The 16,772-nt window shown below is 40.3% G+C and overlaps 1 protein-coding gene across 8 annotated transcripts in view; it reads right to left on the bottom strand.

The window, feature by feature from the left end:
* FARP2 (FERM, ARH/RhoGEF and pleckstrin domain protein 2) overlaps positions 1 to 16,772 on the bottom strand; it is an 81,978-nt gene that overhangs the window by 30,128 nt on the left and 35,078 nt on the right. For all 8 annotated transcript variants that reach the window (XR_008578258.1, XR_008578259.1, XR_008578260.1 and 5 more), the window contains exons 8-13: positions 12,102 to 12,249; positions 10,732 to 10,821; positions 9,200 to 9,363; positions 8,985 to 9,053; positions 7,805 to 7,862; positions 6,853 to 7,093 (exon numbers count right to left, since the gene is read on the bottom strand). Coding sequence is in view for 5 of the 8 variants with exons in the window: in XM_054835148.1 (XP_054691123.1) it covers positions 6,853 to 7,093; positions 7,805 to 7,862; positions 8,985 to 9,053; positions 9,200 to 9,363; positions 10,732 to 10,821; positions 12,102 to 12,249 (770 nt within the window). In the remaining 3 variants the exon portion in view is untranslated. The remainder of the gene's footprint in view (positions 1 to 6,852; positions 7,094 to 7,804; positions 7,863 to 8,984; positions 9,054 to 9,199; positions 9,364 to 10,731; positions 10,822 to 12,101; positions 12,250 to 16,772) is intronic.

Raw genomic sequence — 16,772 nt, 5'->3', positions numbered from 1 at the left:
GGGCGGCATACCCAGTTTAAAAGAAAACGTCTCCACAATAAACATAATTCCTATAATGAAACCTGGATTTTTAGTCTCATTTGTATCCCAAGGGAAAGGATTGCACAAAACAGTAATTTGAAAACCCCACACCAGCATTTGGCCCAGCTGCGCTCTACTTTCAAAGGGGTACAGGAGGAAAACTGCCTGGACAAATCTGGTAATAAAACTCTAAGATGCCTTGGCTAGGAGAACAAATATTTATTCTATTTCAAACACAAGGGTAACGAAAAATAAAGCTAAAAAGCCCATGTTGTCATTTATATCAAAGTTTTCCTTATTTTATTGCATAAACAATTAAAATTATGCATTAGTACAAATCTGTAGGTTCATAACCGGCAATCTGAACAGACACAAAGATATTAAAAATCCCAACATGTAATTCAAGAAAACATTTACCGTATAAAAGATAAAGTTCGAGAGATCAATTAAATTCCAGCCCTCTGTTTTCTTAACGTAATCCTTTCCCGAAAAGAGTAGCACCTATTTATCCGGGGAGTCACTCTACCCAACGCACGCGTATCCCCGCAGGGATCGACAAAGGGGCATTTCGTGTTTCTTACCCATCCGCAGGGCTGTCGCGGCAGAGTATTGTGACTTTGGAAAATGGATCGCAACGCCTCCCTTCCCCACAAACCTGGTTCGATTAACCACGTTTCAAACCTGAAACCTGCAAAGCTACAGCTCACCCGGTGGAGTAATCCTACAATAGCTCACGAGCAGGTAACAAATTAAGTGGATTTTACGATGCATGTTTGGAACTGTGAAGTCTCCCCATAGCCATACAGACAGTGTATATGTATTCCCATACATATACACACAGCATTTGTGACAAGTGCGATGTAAGAACTACTAAAAACTACAGGCAATGGCAGCTAAAGGACTACAATGAAAATTGTATTGGATACTCATTCATTCAATCAATACCAGATAATTATGGCTTAGAGCTTTTTGCAAAATGACAATAATGGGAATGACTTACCGACAGGTTTGCACCAAAATCATAAAATAATTACTTTTATTAGTGTCTCTGCAAAATTTTACCCTTATCAAGATTTGCAACTAGACAAAGACTACCACCACCAAAAAAAACCAAACAGAAGAAAACAACACCAAACCAAAACCAAGTCATCAACTAAAAACAAACAAGCAAAAAATCCCTTAAAATCACCTACGACCACAATACAAATATGCACAGGAAAAAGGAGATCAACACTTGGTATTATCCAGCAACTCTGAAATTCACTGGAAATTAAAGTGAAAGTTGAGAGCAGATCAATATATTGCCCTATTCCATCCTAAGATAAAATACGATAAGTCCTGGGAAATATACGGCATGTACTGCTTGAATAATGAATGAGTACTTTAAAATTACAAAGTCTACACACACTAGATAACTCAGGCTAGTAAAGTTTACCACTGTTTAACCAGGCGGAGGATAGGTCAGAGAACATTCTATGACCTGCGTTTTGTGCAAATTAAGAGTTCCACTAACTGCATACACGAAGATCAAAAATGTTCCGATGTAGTGCTTTCCTTTAATACATGTGTTCAAGCGTAGAGCAGTTGTAAGTATACACATACAGGACTATAGGTACAGATTCAAGACACGAATATCTTAGTGTCTTTTAGTCGCATTGCAACGCGCAAGTTCAGTACCGCAAGAGAGCTAAACACATCAGTCTAACTCATTTAGAAAAGCCACTAAGATTGACATACTTTCCACGGCTGCATGTATTCACTAAAATAAGAAAACAGAGAAGCAGAAAGATGGAAGCCAACCCTATTTCACCGAGGAGCAGGAGCGATGGCTCCGGCACGCTCCCTTCGCTGAGCTACTGCTGCAACAGCTGGTAGATGCAGAGCCTGGAGCAGAACAAACGTGGAAACCCCAGTGGTTCTCCGTACCGGAAAAGCACAGCACTAAAAACGTCAACTAGAAAAATAAGTACCTGTATATGACCCCCCAGCCTCTCACAGATGGGGGCAGAAAGCAAATGTGAAAGAACGTACCTGCAGAAGTGACACTGCCAGGGGGAGGAGAGGACGACCACTCACTTGCCATGGCCAAGTGACGGTTGGCACCTAGGCTTTCACCTGCTCCTACCACACCTCCTCGCACGCCACCTTCTCAAGGTGAGCATGCACAGGATGCCCGACAAAGATGATCTTATTTTTCCTACATAATGTCCCCCCTTGTTCACGTCATGTGATTCCTGTGGCAGCTTTCACTGCTCGGGGTCTGCAAGGGTCCCAGCTCTCTCGGTTAAGTGGCTGGCACCAATTCACACCTGCCAGCATACTACTCACCTTCTTGAAAAGAAAACTTGTGTGCTCAGGAAAAAAAAAAAACAGAAATCAGTACCGGGAACTAAGTTTTAGTAGTGTCAACACTGTAAAAAGAAAACAAACTGCACAGAGTAACACTGAAAGCTTAGCAGCATCGCTGGTACTCAGGACATAACCACCCTGCACCGAAGTGCACCAATTCCCTTACACTACCCAACAACAAACGATACGGACAGAGAATGGAAAGCCCTTCCTTCTCTCAGCTTCTCCTGCCACCTCAGGAGACAGCTGGGGAGAAGAGGACGCCTCGCACAGCTCTAATGCACTAAAATAACTCACAATTGGTGCTTGAGTTCACTGCGAAGCACTGAGCCATCCGGTTCCCTTGAAGGCAGGCTGGTTTTCTCTCCATCTCTATTGGAAAGTGAAGCTGAACTTAACCCCCTGGAGGAAATGATGAAGAACCTTTTCTCACAGCTCTCTTGCTATAATAAAAATTCTACGTTGGAACTAAATTTTCCTCCTCTTTTGTGCCTATCTGGGAAACCATGAATAAAATAACAGAGCTAAGCATGAAAAAACAGAGCTAAGCACACAACTACATCCTCAGAAGCTATATAGCTTTGAGAATCAGAAAAGCCCCGAACGAAAGCAGGACAGCTATATGCTATCAATTACCAAGAGCCAAGATACATCCAGCAGGCAGCAGGGGCACACAACCTGCAAGTACACCACGGTGTGCAATCCCGGCAAGGGGTATCGGCGTGTAGGTGCTGACCAGCATCGTCTTTGTGCAAGCATCCCAAATCCAGGTACACAGAGGAGTCGGATGATGTGAAGGTCGGTGTTCCTGGCGACACCCGTAAGTAAAACCTTTATCTGAACAGTTCTGCACCTGGGCCAAAGCTCCCACCACCCTGTCCTCACCTGTGGCTCCACACATCTTGCTCAGAGCTAAAGGACCAAGATCCTAGTCACTCCCATTCCTTCAGAAAACAAAAGGGGCATTACATTAAGACTCTATTTTTTTTTTCTTTTTAAAATCCCTGAGATTTATAATTGCCAATAAAAGGTTCGCGTAGTTGCAAAATACAAGAGGAAAAACATTGAAGATGCCTTATCGAACTAACTGCGGTGCAAGAAAATGCATTGGCAAGCCTTCTCTCAGGAGGGAATTGTGTTCATTGAAAACACAGGCAGATTTTTCCTAAGATCTTTGGAAAACCTAGAGAATTTAGTAGGATTTATTCCCCTATTAAGCAATTCTAACACATTTAGAGAGAATGCTTGTGATTGAGGCATGAAACACAAAACAGAGGCAGACATGGTTATATGTAAATAGCTGAATCCTGATTCTTTTTTAAAACATCAAAGAAATTAACAGCCTTTCTCTAAATCTTTATCTACATACTTGTCCCTGACTTTATCACCTGTAAGAGAGTTTACAGATAGAATTCTGTCTTTTTTCTGGTTTTCTTTTTCTTTTTTAAGTTACATAATGTAGTTAGTTGTTGGAAGGAAATCAGACAAACCGCCTAAAAACATACTTAAAGGTACCAGCTTTGGACACAAGTGAAGACCTCCTCCAAGTGCCTATTTAGAAATGTCACACTACACATCCACACCACCATCTCCACAGGTATGAATAAAGTCACACAAAGAGCCAGAATGCACATTCAATAGAAGAAAAAAAAAAAAAACCCAAACAAAAATGTATAGCACTTATAAACAAAACAAGAGCAAACGGCTGTACATTCCTGTAGGTCCAAACTAATACTTTGTCCTAAATGTGCTTTGATTTTCTGTGTCACTGACAAAGGCGACAGTTTTCTCATGGAACAACAGTGATACCATAATATAAAAGCAAGTGCTGTGAAGAATAATCATACCATGGTAAAAACTAAACTAGAACGGGTGACTAAAGGAGGTTTTACCTCCTCGTGTTCTAACGTACATTGACAGGAATTCCCTTGAAGTTTTAGTTATCAGAATTTTGAGAAATAATAGTATTTTAAAAATGTTTGAGTAAAGAATGAAGGCCTCTTAACAACATATCAAGACCACATTTATGAAAACTGATATGAATAACATTGAGCATAAAGTTATGCTTGTAACTGTAAGGTGCTTGTTTTGGAGGCATTGATTGTACCAGTACTGCGGCTGAAAACTGGGCAACAGAGAACCCCAAATCAAAGGGCTGCAGGAGATGATGCTTTCCATCATGAGGTTTCGGTCAGGTGTTATGTATTTCACATCCTTGCTTTTACAAAAGCAAAATACTCTAAAAAATGTTATGACGAGCTGAAGCTCAGAATTTCGCCCCCCCAGTCCATCAGGTTGGCAGACAGGGAGGACGTTTTGCAACTTTTACCGTTTTACCTCAATAAAAGTTGCTAAATTAGATGTGATCAGTTGAGTAACTGTCTTTTCAATTATGCTTTCAAACTTACAGATCAAGTCTCATGTTAAAGTCACCTGACTAAAACAATTTATAAAAGCAGTGAAGCTCTGTTGTCTACAGTATTCACTACTCCTAACATTTCAATTTCTCAGAAAGATTACAGTATTTTTCTGAATACAGCTCATATTTTAAAGAAAAACTATCACCAGGTTTACCACCACCTGTCTTCCACAGATAAAGGACACTTCTATGAATTAATCTGTAAGCATTTTTATGCAGAGTGATTAAATAAAGAAGGGGAGACAAAATGCAACGGGGATTAAGTGCTTTTACAGTCTATGCATTTATCTCCAAACTGCTGCAAAGCAGAAGGGCACTTGTGTGTTGCTGGACTGCTGAAGGCACGCTGAAGTCAGAAAATACAGTGATTGTCTTCACACGAAGTTTTGGCAATTGCTATTTTCATTTGATTGTGTACACGTTCCCTCTTCTAAACTACCACACAGGTTATTTATTCTTCAAAGTATACTGCAGACAGGTTGCATAGGTTGATACTTTAAAACTTTCCTTCATAGCTGATTTGAAGATTGTCCATTTCTTTTACTTGTAGAAACAAAAACAAAACCCAAAATGAGGCCACTCAGTGCAGGAAAACAGCTGATTTACTGGATGTGGCTGTTTGTTAACAAGCATGTGCAAAAGTGACAGTTGCATTCAGGTGTTGGAGGAACAGCATATTATATAAACATATCTGTAAGAGCCTGATAGTCAAAGAAACCCTTCAACATACTGTAATTTGTGATGCCTGTATGAGCCAGCTGATGATACTTAACTTCTCTGAAATCAGTGGTTTTTCCTAAATGTCATATTTTGCGAACATTGTAGCCTATTATAACACATTCTGGATGCAGTGTGATGCATATAATGCAGCACCAAAGCGAGGATGCTTTGAGGGAAACTGAAGAGGTACATGGGAAAAAAAAATTAAAAAAAAAAAATCAACTACGTTACGTGATTTAAAATCCAGCCACTGGATTAGAGTTTTCTTGCTTAAAGTGACTGACATCACACCCTTTTGACTTCTAAGCCTGAACAGCACAGAAGGATCCATCACAAAAAAAAAAAATCAAGGATCAATCAATTGACATGTGCCTTCTCTGTCCAGTCTTCTTGTGTGAGATTTTTTAAATTATTCTGAAAGTCAAAAGCAAAGTTATCACTGGTGGCTTGAGCAAAAGGGTTACTGAAGAAAAGGTTTACATCTGGAGGTCCAGTTTCGGAGTCCCAGGAGTCCGTGTCTGTGCTGCTGGAGTCTTCCGTGGTGGTAGGCGGATAGCTCAGCTGTTCCAGCTGGTCAATAATGTCCGTGAACTGAAAGGCTGAGCTGGACTCGGAGCGGACCGAGTAGGCGGGGAAGTTCACCATAGAACTGGCCTCTGAATGGGTCGCAGAGCTGTACGCGTGCAGGGAGGACGTACCATTCAGCGGCAAATTATTGAGGGAGCTGCTCTCGGAGCGGTTGTTGATGAGCGAACTCGTTTCGGAGGGACTCAGGAGGCTTTGCATTCTGCTCGCTTGGGCCTTCACCTCAAACAGCTCTGAGGTATCTGACGGTCTCTCATTGCCGTTGAAATCGCTCCCTTCTTCAAATTCAAACTCATCTGCCATATTCATGTCTACCGCTTCGGTTGAGTACCTGTCAGGGCTTGACTGAGAAGAGACTGTATTTTGCTGAAGGGCATCTGTAGTTAAGCCAGGCGACTCTGACACATGCTTAGAAAAATCAGAGCCCTTTAATTCTAAACCACTGTAAACATATGAAAACGCCTCAGAGCCCCCAGCAAAAAAGGAAATTTCTGCTGGGTCATCATCGATAAATTCCTCCGATACCTGTAACTGAGAATTTGTCAATGTGAAAAGAGGGGCACCCTGACTGCCATGCCGATGCTCTTGTTCAGCAACAAACACGCCTGTGGTAAAGTCATCCTCATCATTGTCATTTTTACAAACAGCAACCCTGCTCTCCTTACTACTCTTCTCTACGTCTAGATCTAAACCGCAAGCACTCTCAACAACAGGACAAGCAGGGCTACAGTTCCCTGCAACACTACCAAACCCAACACCTTGGAGCATGGGAGATCCAGGCTGCTGCATCAGTTTCCTCCCCGCTTCTTCTGCTGGCGCTGCAGTGTTTTTTTCTGGAATCCTCGTGTATGGCGCTCGGGGGTCCAAAGAGGAAGGGCTGATTTCTGCAAAGACGGGCAGGACAGGAGCAGGAGTGGCCGATGAGTGAACTGAGTGGAAGGGGGCAGCTGCTGAGGCAGGAGACCCTGGGGTTCTCAAGCCCTCAGTGAATGGGACGCTCTAAGAGGGGGGAAAAAAAAAAAGTAGAAACACAACAGAGAAAAAGATTTTTATAATACGTAAAAACAAATGCAACATCCAGTTCCTGATGCAGAAGGAACACATGCTTCGAAAGAGCTCACTTTACAGCAAACAAAACATTGCATACAGAAACAGCATCCCCAGTAAGAGGCAAGTTCATTTTTCCTGAATTCTGGTAACTGGATGGAAAGTTAAATCCATTATTTTATAGCCTCTGCTGAAAAAGTATCCACAAGGGAAAGTAACACAAAACGATGACGGCAAAATCCTGCGATGCTTCCTTAACCTCTCGCATGTAAAGCGAGTGGATTCAGTCAAACGCTTGTTTCTTGCCACTGATTGTAAAGGCGCCCATAAATGAACTCAAGACTTCCAGAGAAAGCAGTTGGATAGTACCTGAAAACAAACTAATCCTCTGAAGTAACATACTAGAGAGTACGACATTTTCTCTTCAGTTAAGCTGAACTCTGAAAAGGAAAATATTACTCACTCTACACTCCATTGGCTATAACTATCAAAACTGCTACCACTCGCAAAAAGAAGATGACCCGTGCATCAGGAACAAAGATCAAACAGTGAAAGCAATTCCAGACAAACTGTTCACTCGCATCACCTTTCCTCCAACCATCACCTCGGAAAGCTGGTTGTCAGCTTCCCGGACTGCAGCATTGAGACTGCTGCAGTACTGACCTGTTTTGGCACGTTGGTGTTCAAAGCGCGAGTGGACGCTCTGGCTTTGCTGTGCCTCCTGCAGAACAGAGAGCATCCTGTGAGTTTCCAAGACACGAATCAGCCTTCTCCCTGCCCCCTCCAGCTATTTCCGTTCTAGTAGCCAACAGAAACGTCTCAAGCTGTATTTTATCATGTTTCATTAATAACGAGTTCAAGATTTATACACTCACAAGTAAATTAAACAACACAGGAGTAAGAAACCTACTGTAAATGGGATAAAGCAAGCTCTAGATCATTCATACCACTGAAGGAGAACTCAAGAGTAACTTGGGGCAGAAGACTAAATAGCACACACAGTTTAACTTCTTTGTCATCAGTATAAACATCTACAAATGAACGGCTTCAAAACCAGAATGAGGTAATCTGTAACGATTTTACAACTTACAATTCAGTCAACCAAGTCATTTATGGCATATACAATTCTATACGTTACACCCCAAAATGTGGTATCCTGCATCACACTTGTGGTTAGATTCATTCTATGTCAGTAATTTACTAGGAAATTAATCTTTCATACAGAAAAGGAGCTCAACTGGAGTCTAAAACAGGAAAAATATTTATTATTAGTAGATTAATGCAAACTTCCTAGAATTCCTGTTAAGTCCCTATAATCTTTCAGATGAAAGACTACAAAGAGTTTCCCAGACGTGGACAGGATGGTTTCATAACCAAGTAAATGATAATTTTATAATGAAAATACACATTCTGAATTTATTTATTTATTTATATGTTTAGAAATGAATGAGTATTTAAGGTGACAGTTCCAGACTTGCAGATCCCAAGTTCAATTATGTGCTCTGCCACTGGCTATCTGCATAGCTACAGTGACATGCAGACAAGTCCTAAATTCAGTGAATCTTTGAAACAGACTGAACTTTAGATGGCTAAGTCACATGTTGTCTACAGACATTAAAATGCAATACCGAAACTTTCCTAAGCTTCTTTACATCACCACAAAATCATGTATTTTTTTTAATTTAGTTGAACTACCTTAAATTTGAGGTAGACTTCATTAACTGAGAAGTCAGCAAACAACCACACCTCCACGCATCATTTAGAAATGCTGCAATTTAGGAAATAAGAGCAGCACTGTGAACGTCTCAACTACATCTCACCTTACAAAAGTATTTGCACTTACCTTTCATATGGGGTTTTCTTCATCCCACTGTCCTTAATATAATCCACCAGCTGCTTCTGTGTTCGTCCACTGTGAACCCACAAAAGCACAAACATTATAAAATGCAGTGGATGAGAATTATAGATGGAATGACTTTAGAATACTTTTTCCTTTTGATCTCACTTTCTAAGATATGAGGAATTCAGCTTTAATAAATCTGTTATGTTTCTCCCTACCTGTATCTGAACGATGACCCTCTGGTGAAGAACACTGCTTTAGCCTTTGGCTTTGGCTGATCAAAGAGCCTAAAGAACGTGTGATATTCAACGCAGATTTTCCAGAAGTTTTTACACTCATCCCTACTTCCCAAAAGAAACTCCAAAGTATCCTGATACGGGCCCTGGGAACAAAACACAAAAGCTAAATAGCGCATAAAATGGCAATGGAGGAGAAAAGGAGAATACAAATAGGTGCCAACAAAAAGGCTGAACTCCAGTGAGATGCAGTATTTTGCTAAGTCACTTCTCATCTGCAATGGAAGTGATTTTGAATGCAGTTTAATCATCTAATAGCTTTCAAAAATATTTGTTTACCTTGAAACTGTACAAAAGTTTAAAATGCACTTGACTTTAGAAACATGCTCAATATAATCCACTTTAAGAAATACGGATCATAAAGTTAGGAATTTGAAAGAAATTAAAATATTTAAATTAAACAGTAGCGACTTTAAAATACTTTTTCCTTTGAGGTTCTGATGCTTGTCCTACTTCCTGAGATTTAGACGAGACTGGAAAATACTGTGTACGTCAGCATACAGTTATCACATGAAATTTCTGAGGTCTCTTTGCGAGACACATTACTACACATGCAGACAGCGTGTCCTGCTTCAGGTTTCCTTGATACACAGAACTATCGCATGTCCAAACATTTTTTTTCCCCCCATTTTAATACAATCCTACATTGAACATAATCTAGTCGTGCGGCGTGGAAGCAACTACTTTGATATCATCTGCAATCAAAAACATCTACTGTAAATCAGCCAAGCATAAAAACTAATGCTTCTGCTATAGAGAAAAGATAAGGCTGTAACAAGAGTAATCGCACAGTCCTTAAAATTAAACTCCAACAATATAATCTCAGCCAGCTACTCTTTCCTGAGGTGTATCAGGTTATTCTCATTTGAATCAAGAGACTCTCTACCAGATTTTTCATTTGAGCAGCACATATTCAACAAGTTCCTGGAGGGAACAGAGAGAGCAATCACCGTTTGTATCAGTAGTGTACTACAGTGATCTTTTAAGGAGCTCCAGCCAAAAGCACTCCCTAACGAGCTTCTACCTGACCAACAGAGATGTACTATTTCAGTGCTTAAGTTACCTTAGTTCATTTTGATGATAATGGATCAGAATTTGTTGAGTGTTAACCTCCATTTCTATTCAAGGGAAATAGTAAATGTAACTTTTTCAGAGTAAAACTACTGAGACAGGATGCACCAAATACTTTGTTGTTCTTGTTTTTCTATCTTACATTTACACATGCGTATGCCTACATCAAGGATAAGCTGAGGCTGATACACAAAACCTAAAAACCCAAGACAACAGACATGGGGTGAGAAAGGAAAGATTTTTACTTGAATAATGAAGCCAAGCCTACCCCAGTGAAGCTGATTTATAAAATTACAAACTCTAGAATTTTTCATAATAAAATTAAGTATACATTTTTTTTTCAATACTGACCAGCCTACTGTTACAGCAAAACTTACACAGACCTCTGGGTGGAGTTTAATAAGAAATCTTTTCCTCTTGAAGCTTAGTTTACGGACCTTCGACCAGTTGAAGGTATTGATTTTCGTGTTACCCTGAATTAAAATGATAACAGTTAAAAGTTGGCAGAAGTTTCAGAAGAGCAGAAAACAAAATTCTGTTGCGGGTATATAGACACGTGCATGTGCGCACACATCATCTCCCAACCCATTCTGTTGGATTTTTATTTCTGGTAACAATATTCCCTTAAACATTTTTATCTTTCAGTACAGGGATAACTGTAAGTGTGCGACATCTATCTCTGCACAGACATTAGAAAACTGAAAGAAAACCTAGAAAACCAGATGGGAAAGGAATGTTTCAGCCCCATCAATATTCAGGATACTTTACTGTACAAGCAAGATGAAGGCTTCATTCTATTTAACATGCCTTCCTCTGCGTAGAACTCTAGACACACTCCTCCAAGCTGATTTTTCTAATTCAGCTGTAGAATATACTGAGGAGTACTTGCCACACATGCGAGGAATCCTGCCAAGCTCTCTCGCTCACAAAACCTGCTTATTTGGCTAAAACCGGGCTAAAACCAGGCTCTGCCTTCACCCTGCTGCCCTACGTCAGCCCTCCCCTCCCCGTACTGACTCCCAAAGCCGCAGGGAAGTGATTCTCCTGTCGCCCTCTATAAGCAAATGGTACTTCAAGAGAAAGACCTAAATGAGCTGAAATGATGAGGAGGACTGAGAGGAACTGCAGGACTGATGCATCTCCGAAGAGCAGCTGCCCCACAGTAACAAAAGAACGGGTAAGACACAAAATGAATGGAAAATGAGTGCCCAAATGGAAATATTTCAGTAGGTCGGCTGCCTGTGTGTTTTGCGGGGAGGAGAATAATACGATCGCATTCATATACAGAAGTCTAATCATCGAATGGCTTATTTAATACAACAAAAGTAGTAAATCCGATTGGTCCAATCACTTCAATCAAACAGCACTTCTATACACTAAGAGCAATGTTATCCCAGCACAAATATGCTATAACATTAAAGCAAGGGTAACGGAACCAAAATTCCAGGATTACAGACCTGTTGCAGGGCTGTACCAAATGAATCAATGATTGTCGCTGAACATACACGTAACTTTCAAAGAGACAACAAAAACCCTTCTACTTCGGTGTCACTGTGGGTTTTGCTGCTCTTCTCTCTGCACCAAGGGCAAACTGCACCAAACAATATTTGGGGGGCTTTAATGACACTCCCATGACCATAAAAATGTGTTAGTTTTAAAATCACCAGAGACACCTGAAGTTAAAGTGACAGACTTACTCCCAAGACGTGCTAATGGACAGACACTTGTACCCACTTGGCTCTCCCCACCTTACCTGGAATACCAGCACACCCATGTGTGAGACAGCTAGATTAATTTTGGTGCCCTCACGGTCAGATGCAAGGTGAAATCTGATGCCATACATCTCCAGTTTCCGAGCAATTTCAAGCACTTGAAAGTCCGATTCAGCAGGAGTTTGACCCCTATAATGAGGAAGAAAATAAAGTTTTAAGACCAGTCTGATTCTACAATATTGCCAACATCACTAACACGCTTGAGTCTTAACTCTGGCACTAAATGAGGATTTTCTATCTCATCTAGATGGGCAGTTTCACTCCAAGTTAAGTATTACACTGAAACTTTTGTAATAGGAGCAATGTGCAATGGCAGATGACCAACCTAAAATGCATCCCATAGACAGAGGCACTGAAACAAATGTTAACTAGTTCAGAGCTTTTTCAGTTTAGAAACAATAAAGTTGAGCAAATCAGAATTCAATCCACAATGTTCCTTCTTCTGCCTGCTTGTATACACATTAATATTAATCAGATAAAAAGTGAGAGATGAAAGAGCTGCACAGCCAGCGTGACAGAAACAAAGCAAATACCGCAAAGGAACGACCCATTTCAGGGAGGGTTTTGGAACTCCGTCAGAATTATTACGCTAGTACTAAGAGGTGCAATGCATTCCCCCAGTCTTTGGCTGTATGATTTCCTCCATGCCAAGGAATCCAGAGAATTTTAAAAATTGGTTTTGAAGTATCATCAGCTGTTGATATGACTTTGAAAACAGAAGGAAGATGTACACACATGGATCATCTCCTTTTTGAGTGTGCACAAAGTCCAGGCAAGCAATACAGAGACTATTAGAGATCCTGGCATGCACCAGTCACAGATTCTGCATTCATTTACTTCTCTGCAAGTTTGCTGAAGTCAAACAACTGACATTTTGTTTTCCTGCATGACAAGACTGTCCTGTATAATTTTTTTCTTCTTCTTTCTTTCCTTCCCTCTCCCCTATTTTTCTCCACGAGGGGGAGTTTATTGGATGATGGTGCATTTTTCGCTGGCTCTCAGAAACAGGAGGGGTGGCCACAGACTAAGTGTCCGGGCTGGTCAGCAGAGCCAGCTCAGAGAAGAGAGCACCCATGGAGCAGGAGGTGCAGTGCCTGAAACACGTCTTGCCCAGGACACAGAAGGCGGTTCAGAGCTCTCACGCCACCAAGACATGTGAGGGCCAAAACCCTAAAATATGGACCACTCTGAAATATGTAATTTCACAAGCCTTGAAATGATCTAGTGAAGCACTTGTGCTTGTACAGACGGGACCTTTTCCCTACAAGTCAGAACTGTTTGCATCAGTTCAGGGGTCCTGATGGGGGTTAGGATATTCTAAGAACAAAGAAATGCTGTTGTGGAAATGCAGGAGTTCTTGCTACTGAACGTGCCCCACGCTGCAAAGTCCTTAGGACAAACACAAGCCTGTCGCCTAAGGTAGTCTGTGAACTAAAGAAATACTGCAAGACAATGCTACTGCCAATCTGAGGCATAAATAGGGTCCAAGAGGACTAGCTAAGCAGAAGACCCTTCTCCGGTGCCAAGGGCGCAGGAACACCAGCAGCACAGACCTGCCGGGGCAGCAGGACCGGTGAGGCTGCCACAGCTGTATAGTGACCCCTGCATCCCTACTGAAAATGATTAGAAATAATAAATATTATGTTACTGCCAAGCAGGTGCTGTACCAGCCACCTGCGCTACTGCATTGATTGAATTGCTCCTGCAACGTGTAAGTTTGCTAGGATAAATGGAACGTTACAAGGAAGACATAGGAGATAAAAACTGATTATTCTATTTAAACCAACTAGTGCAGAAACCAGATTAGATTCCTGCACACACAAAGACAAATTTTAAAAATCCTCTTTTCCAAGAAACAGCCTTTCTTCCACTAATCTGTATTTCATTTCATTAAAACAGATGATACACTATTTGTAGCACAATCTATTTTCGTGTACTATGTAGTGCCAATCACAACATTGGTAGTAAATAAATTCTCCTGCTACCCCGAGTTGCCTTTCTAGGTATGCTCCTTAAAAATACCTTCCTACCTACAGTCATGTTTTAGATTAAACAACTTCTTCTGCTCTGTACAGATTTCTTTTAAATATATATTGAGAATATTAAAGCGAATGGTTATTACATTTGAATTTATCAGAAGCAGAGGTGACGACAATCCATATTAACTGCATGTAGGAACTGTGTCTAAAATCCAGAGTGCAATTATGAAACTTATTTAGTATGCTAAACATCTTAAAAATGGAAGTTGTTAGAAGAAACAATGCTTCTTTGATTCTTAGCAATGCTCCTTAGACTAAAACACACACATACAGAAAAACTCACTGAGAAAGGAAGCCTGAACGCACATATATTTGACGATAGGATTTCAACAGTTTTCTATTGCCTTATTCATTCTGGAGGAAAAAAAAATAATCTAAAACACTACAACAGGAAATCCCAATTTTTTTTTTTTGCCAACTGGAGAAAGCAAGGATTCAGTGAAGTTCCTAACTTACAAGTTCAGTCCATATTCCAACCTTACCCACACTTCAGTATTATACGACCATGTATGTATAAAGAGATTGGAAAGAACAAACACAGAAGAACAAAAATCTGATTTCAAATGGAAAAAGAAACGCCAAACTACATAGAGAGTCTTGTAGTTGCACTTCTACCATTGTTACCACCACATGTACTAGTTATGTCTAACAGCTTAAACTGGTAAAGCAGATTTCTCTTCCCCTTACTGAAATGAGTAATGCTGGAATAAGTGGTTTTATACTGGCTTTAAGTGTTACTAACATTTCTTCCATAGACCCCCTAACTGTATCAAAATAGCTGAAGTACCATGGTTCCTGTTTATTAAACACATACAAACCAAAAAAGGTAGATCATAAACATTAACTTTGGCCACAGCTTCCTGAGTGACACTCTGAGAGCACTGGGTGTAACTCCCACCCACGCTAATTCCTGCTATAATTCTTCTGAATAGAGTGACATTAAGAAAGAAAGTGGTGCTCTGTCTTTTAAAGAGGATGCTGTGCTATGGTTGCTGCAGGCTGGGAAGGGAAACAAAAATTAGGATAAAATGGCAACTAGAAAGTTGGAGCTATATAGTACTAAAAATTCTTCATAAACAGTCCAGTATAACTGATGCAGAACCACTGACAGTTAATTTACATTCCATTAGATATGATCCAAAGCAGAGCGCATCTCAGAAAGAATAAAAAAAAAAAAAAAAAAACAAACCAAAAAACCACCATAACATTTTCCAGGTGTTCTCATGCACACAACCTGCCTGTACCCACCAAAGAAGAGCGAGCCCTGAGCGGGGCACGCCAGGAGCGACAGCGGGAGCGATGCTGGGCAGCTCACGCAGCACCACAAATGGGTACAAATGAGAAGCTGTTCCAGAATAATTACCCTCAGATGTTTGCTGCAGACTAAGCTGCACAGACCAGCCTGAAAACAATCTGGTCTAATTTTGTACATCCACTAAGCAGATAAATCTACTTAATCTTCCCCAGGTCAATGGACAACAGACTATCTATTACACGTCCTTCCCAGCAAAAGCTGCTGTCAATGCGATAGGTTTTAGTGTAAAGGTTCCTTACGTACATCCATCTAGATAAATATTGGTAGCGTGTTACAATATTCACATGACAATCGGGACGATCGATTCAAAATAAATGCTGTTAAATGTCAGGTGACTTACAGAGCATTTTAAACCAGTGATTAATATAGAATTTTAAAGATTAAGTATCAAAACACTGCATGTGTAGAAATTGTTAGACTATGTAGCAACCTGAAGTGCTAGTTTTTCTAATTTAAAAACAATTTATGAACATCCTATTTTTAAAAAAAATTTAAATCATGGACAACTAGGCTAACAAGTTGTGAAAAGACATGAGAGAACAGTAAACGTAAACATGTATCTATCAAATCTATTTCTTTCCCAATTTATGTATGTACACACAAAAAACCCCCACAGCCACCTGAATGCAAGCAAATTATGCAATGTTTAATTCTGGACTACACTCATCCTGCAGCAAGCCTTCCACTCACACTACTGCGGGAAGGCATTAAATATTATCTTTTGAGCGTCCGGGGTGGCAGGATTTAACTGCACCACCACCAATACATCATCTTCAAAACATAGGCACTTTTTTTGCTTTTTTTTTTTAATAAACTATAGAAATAAAATAAGCAAAGTTAATTCAGACTCTTGCTGAAGCAACTAAGTAATGTGCTATACCAAAAATATAACTCATCCTGTTTACTGTTACTACATTTGTAAAGTTAAATATAAAAACTGTATTTCTTTATTGGTGAAAGTAAGAGAAAGTATTTGTAAAAGTGAAAGAAAAAAAATAAAGGATATTTAATATAAGCTTTCAATTCCCATCTCTCTGAATACAACCTTCTCAATATATTTTCTCCTCTTTTGATACAGAATGGATTGGATATGTAGATTCTGTTTTATCCAGCTTCACGTTCTTCTACCAGTTCTAATAGCTATTAATAGCTATAGGTGAAGCAATCGAAAAAATAAAATCAAGCCCCAACTTTCTAACATGAAGAGACACTCCACAGCATCATCCAAAGAGACTGAGCACCATCCTCCTGCTCCCCCAACTCACGCACAGTGCCGGATGGTGTCCTGCTGCAACTCC

Source organism: Grus americana, chromosome 9 (assembly GCF_028858705.1).
Source record: "Grus americana isolate bGruAme1 chromosome 9, bGruAme1.mat, whole genome shotgun sequence".
Taxonomy (NCBI): domain Eukaryota; kingdom Metazoa; phylum Chordata; class Aves; order Gruiformes; family Gruidae; genus Grus; species Grus americana.
This window is presented reverse-complemented; position numbering and strand designations above follow the sequence as displayed.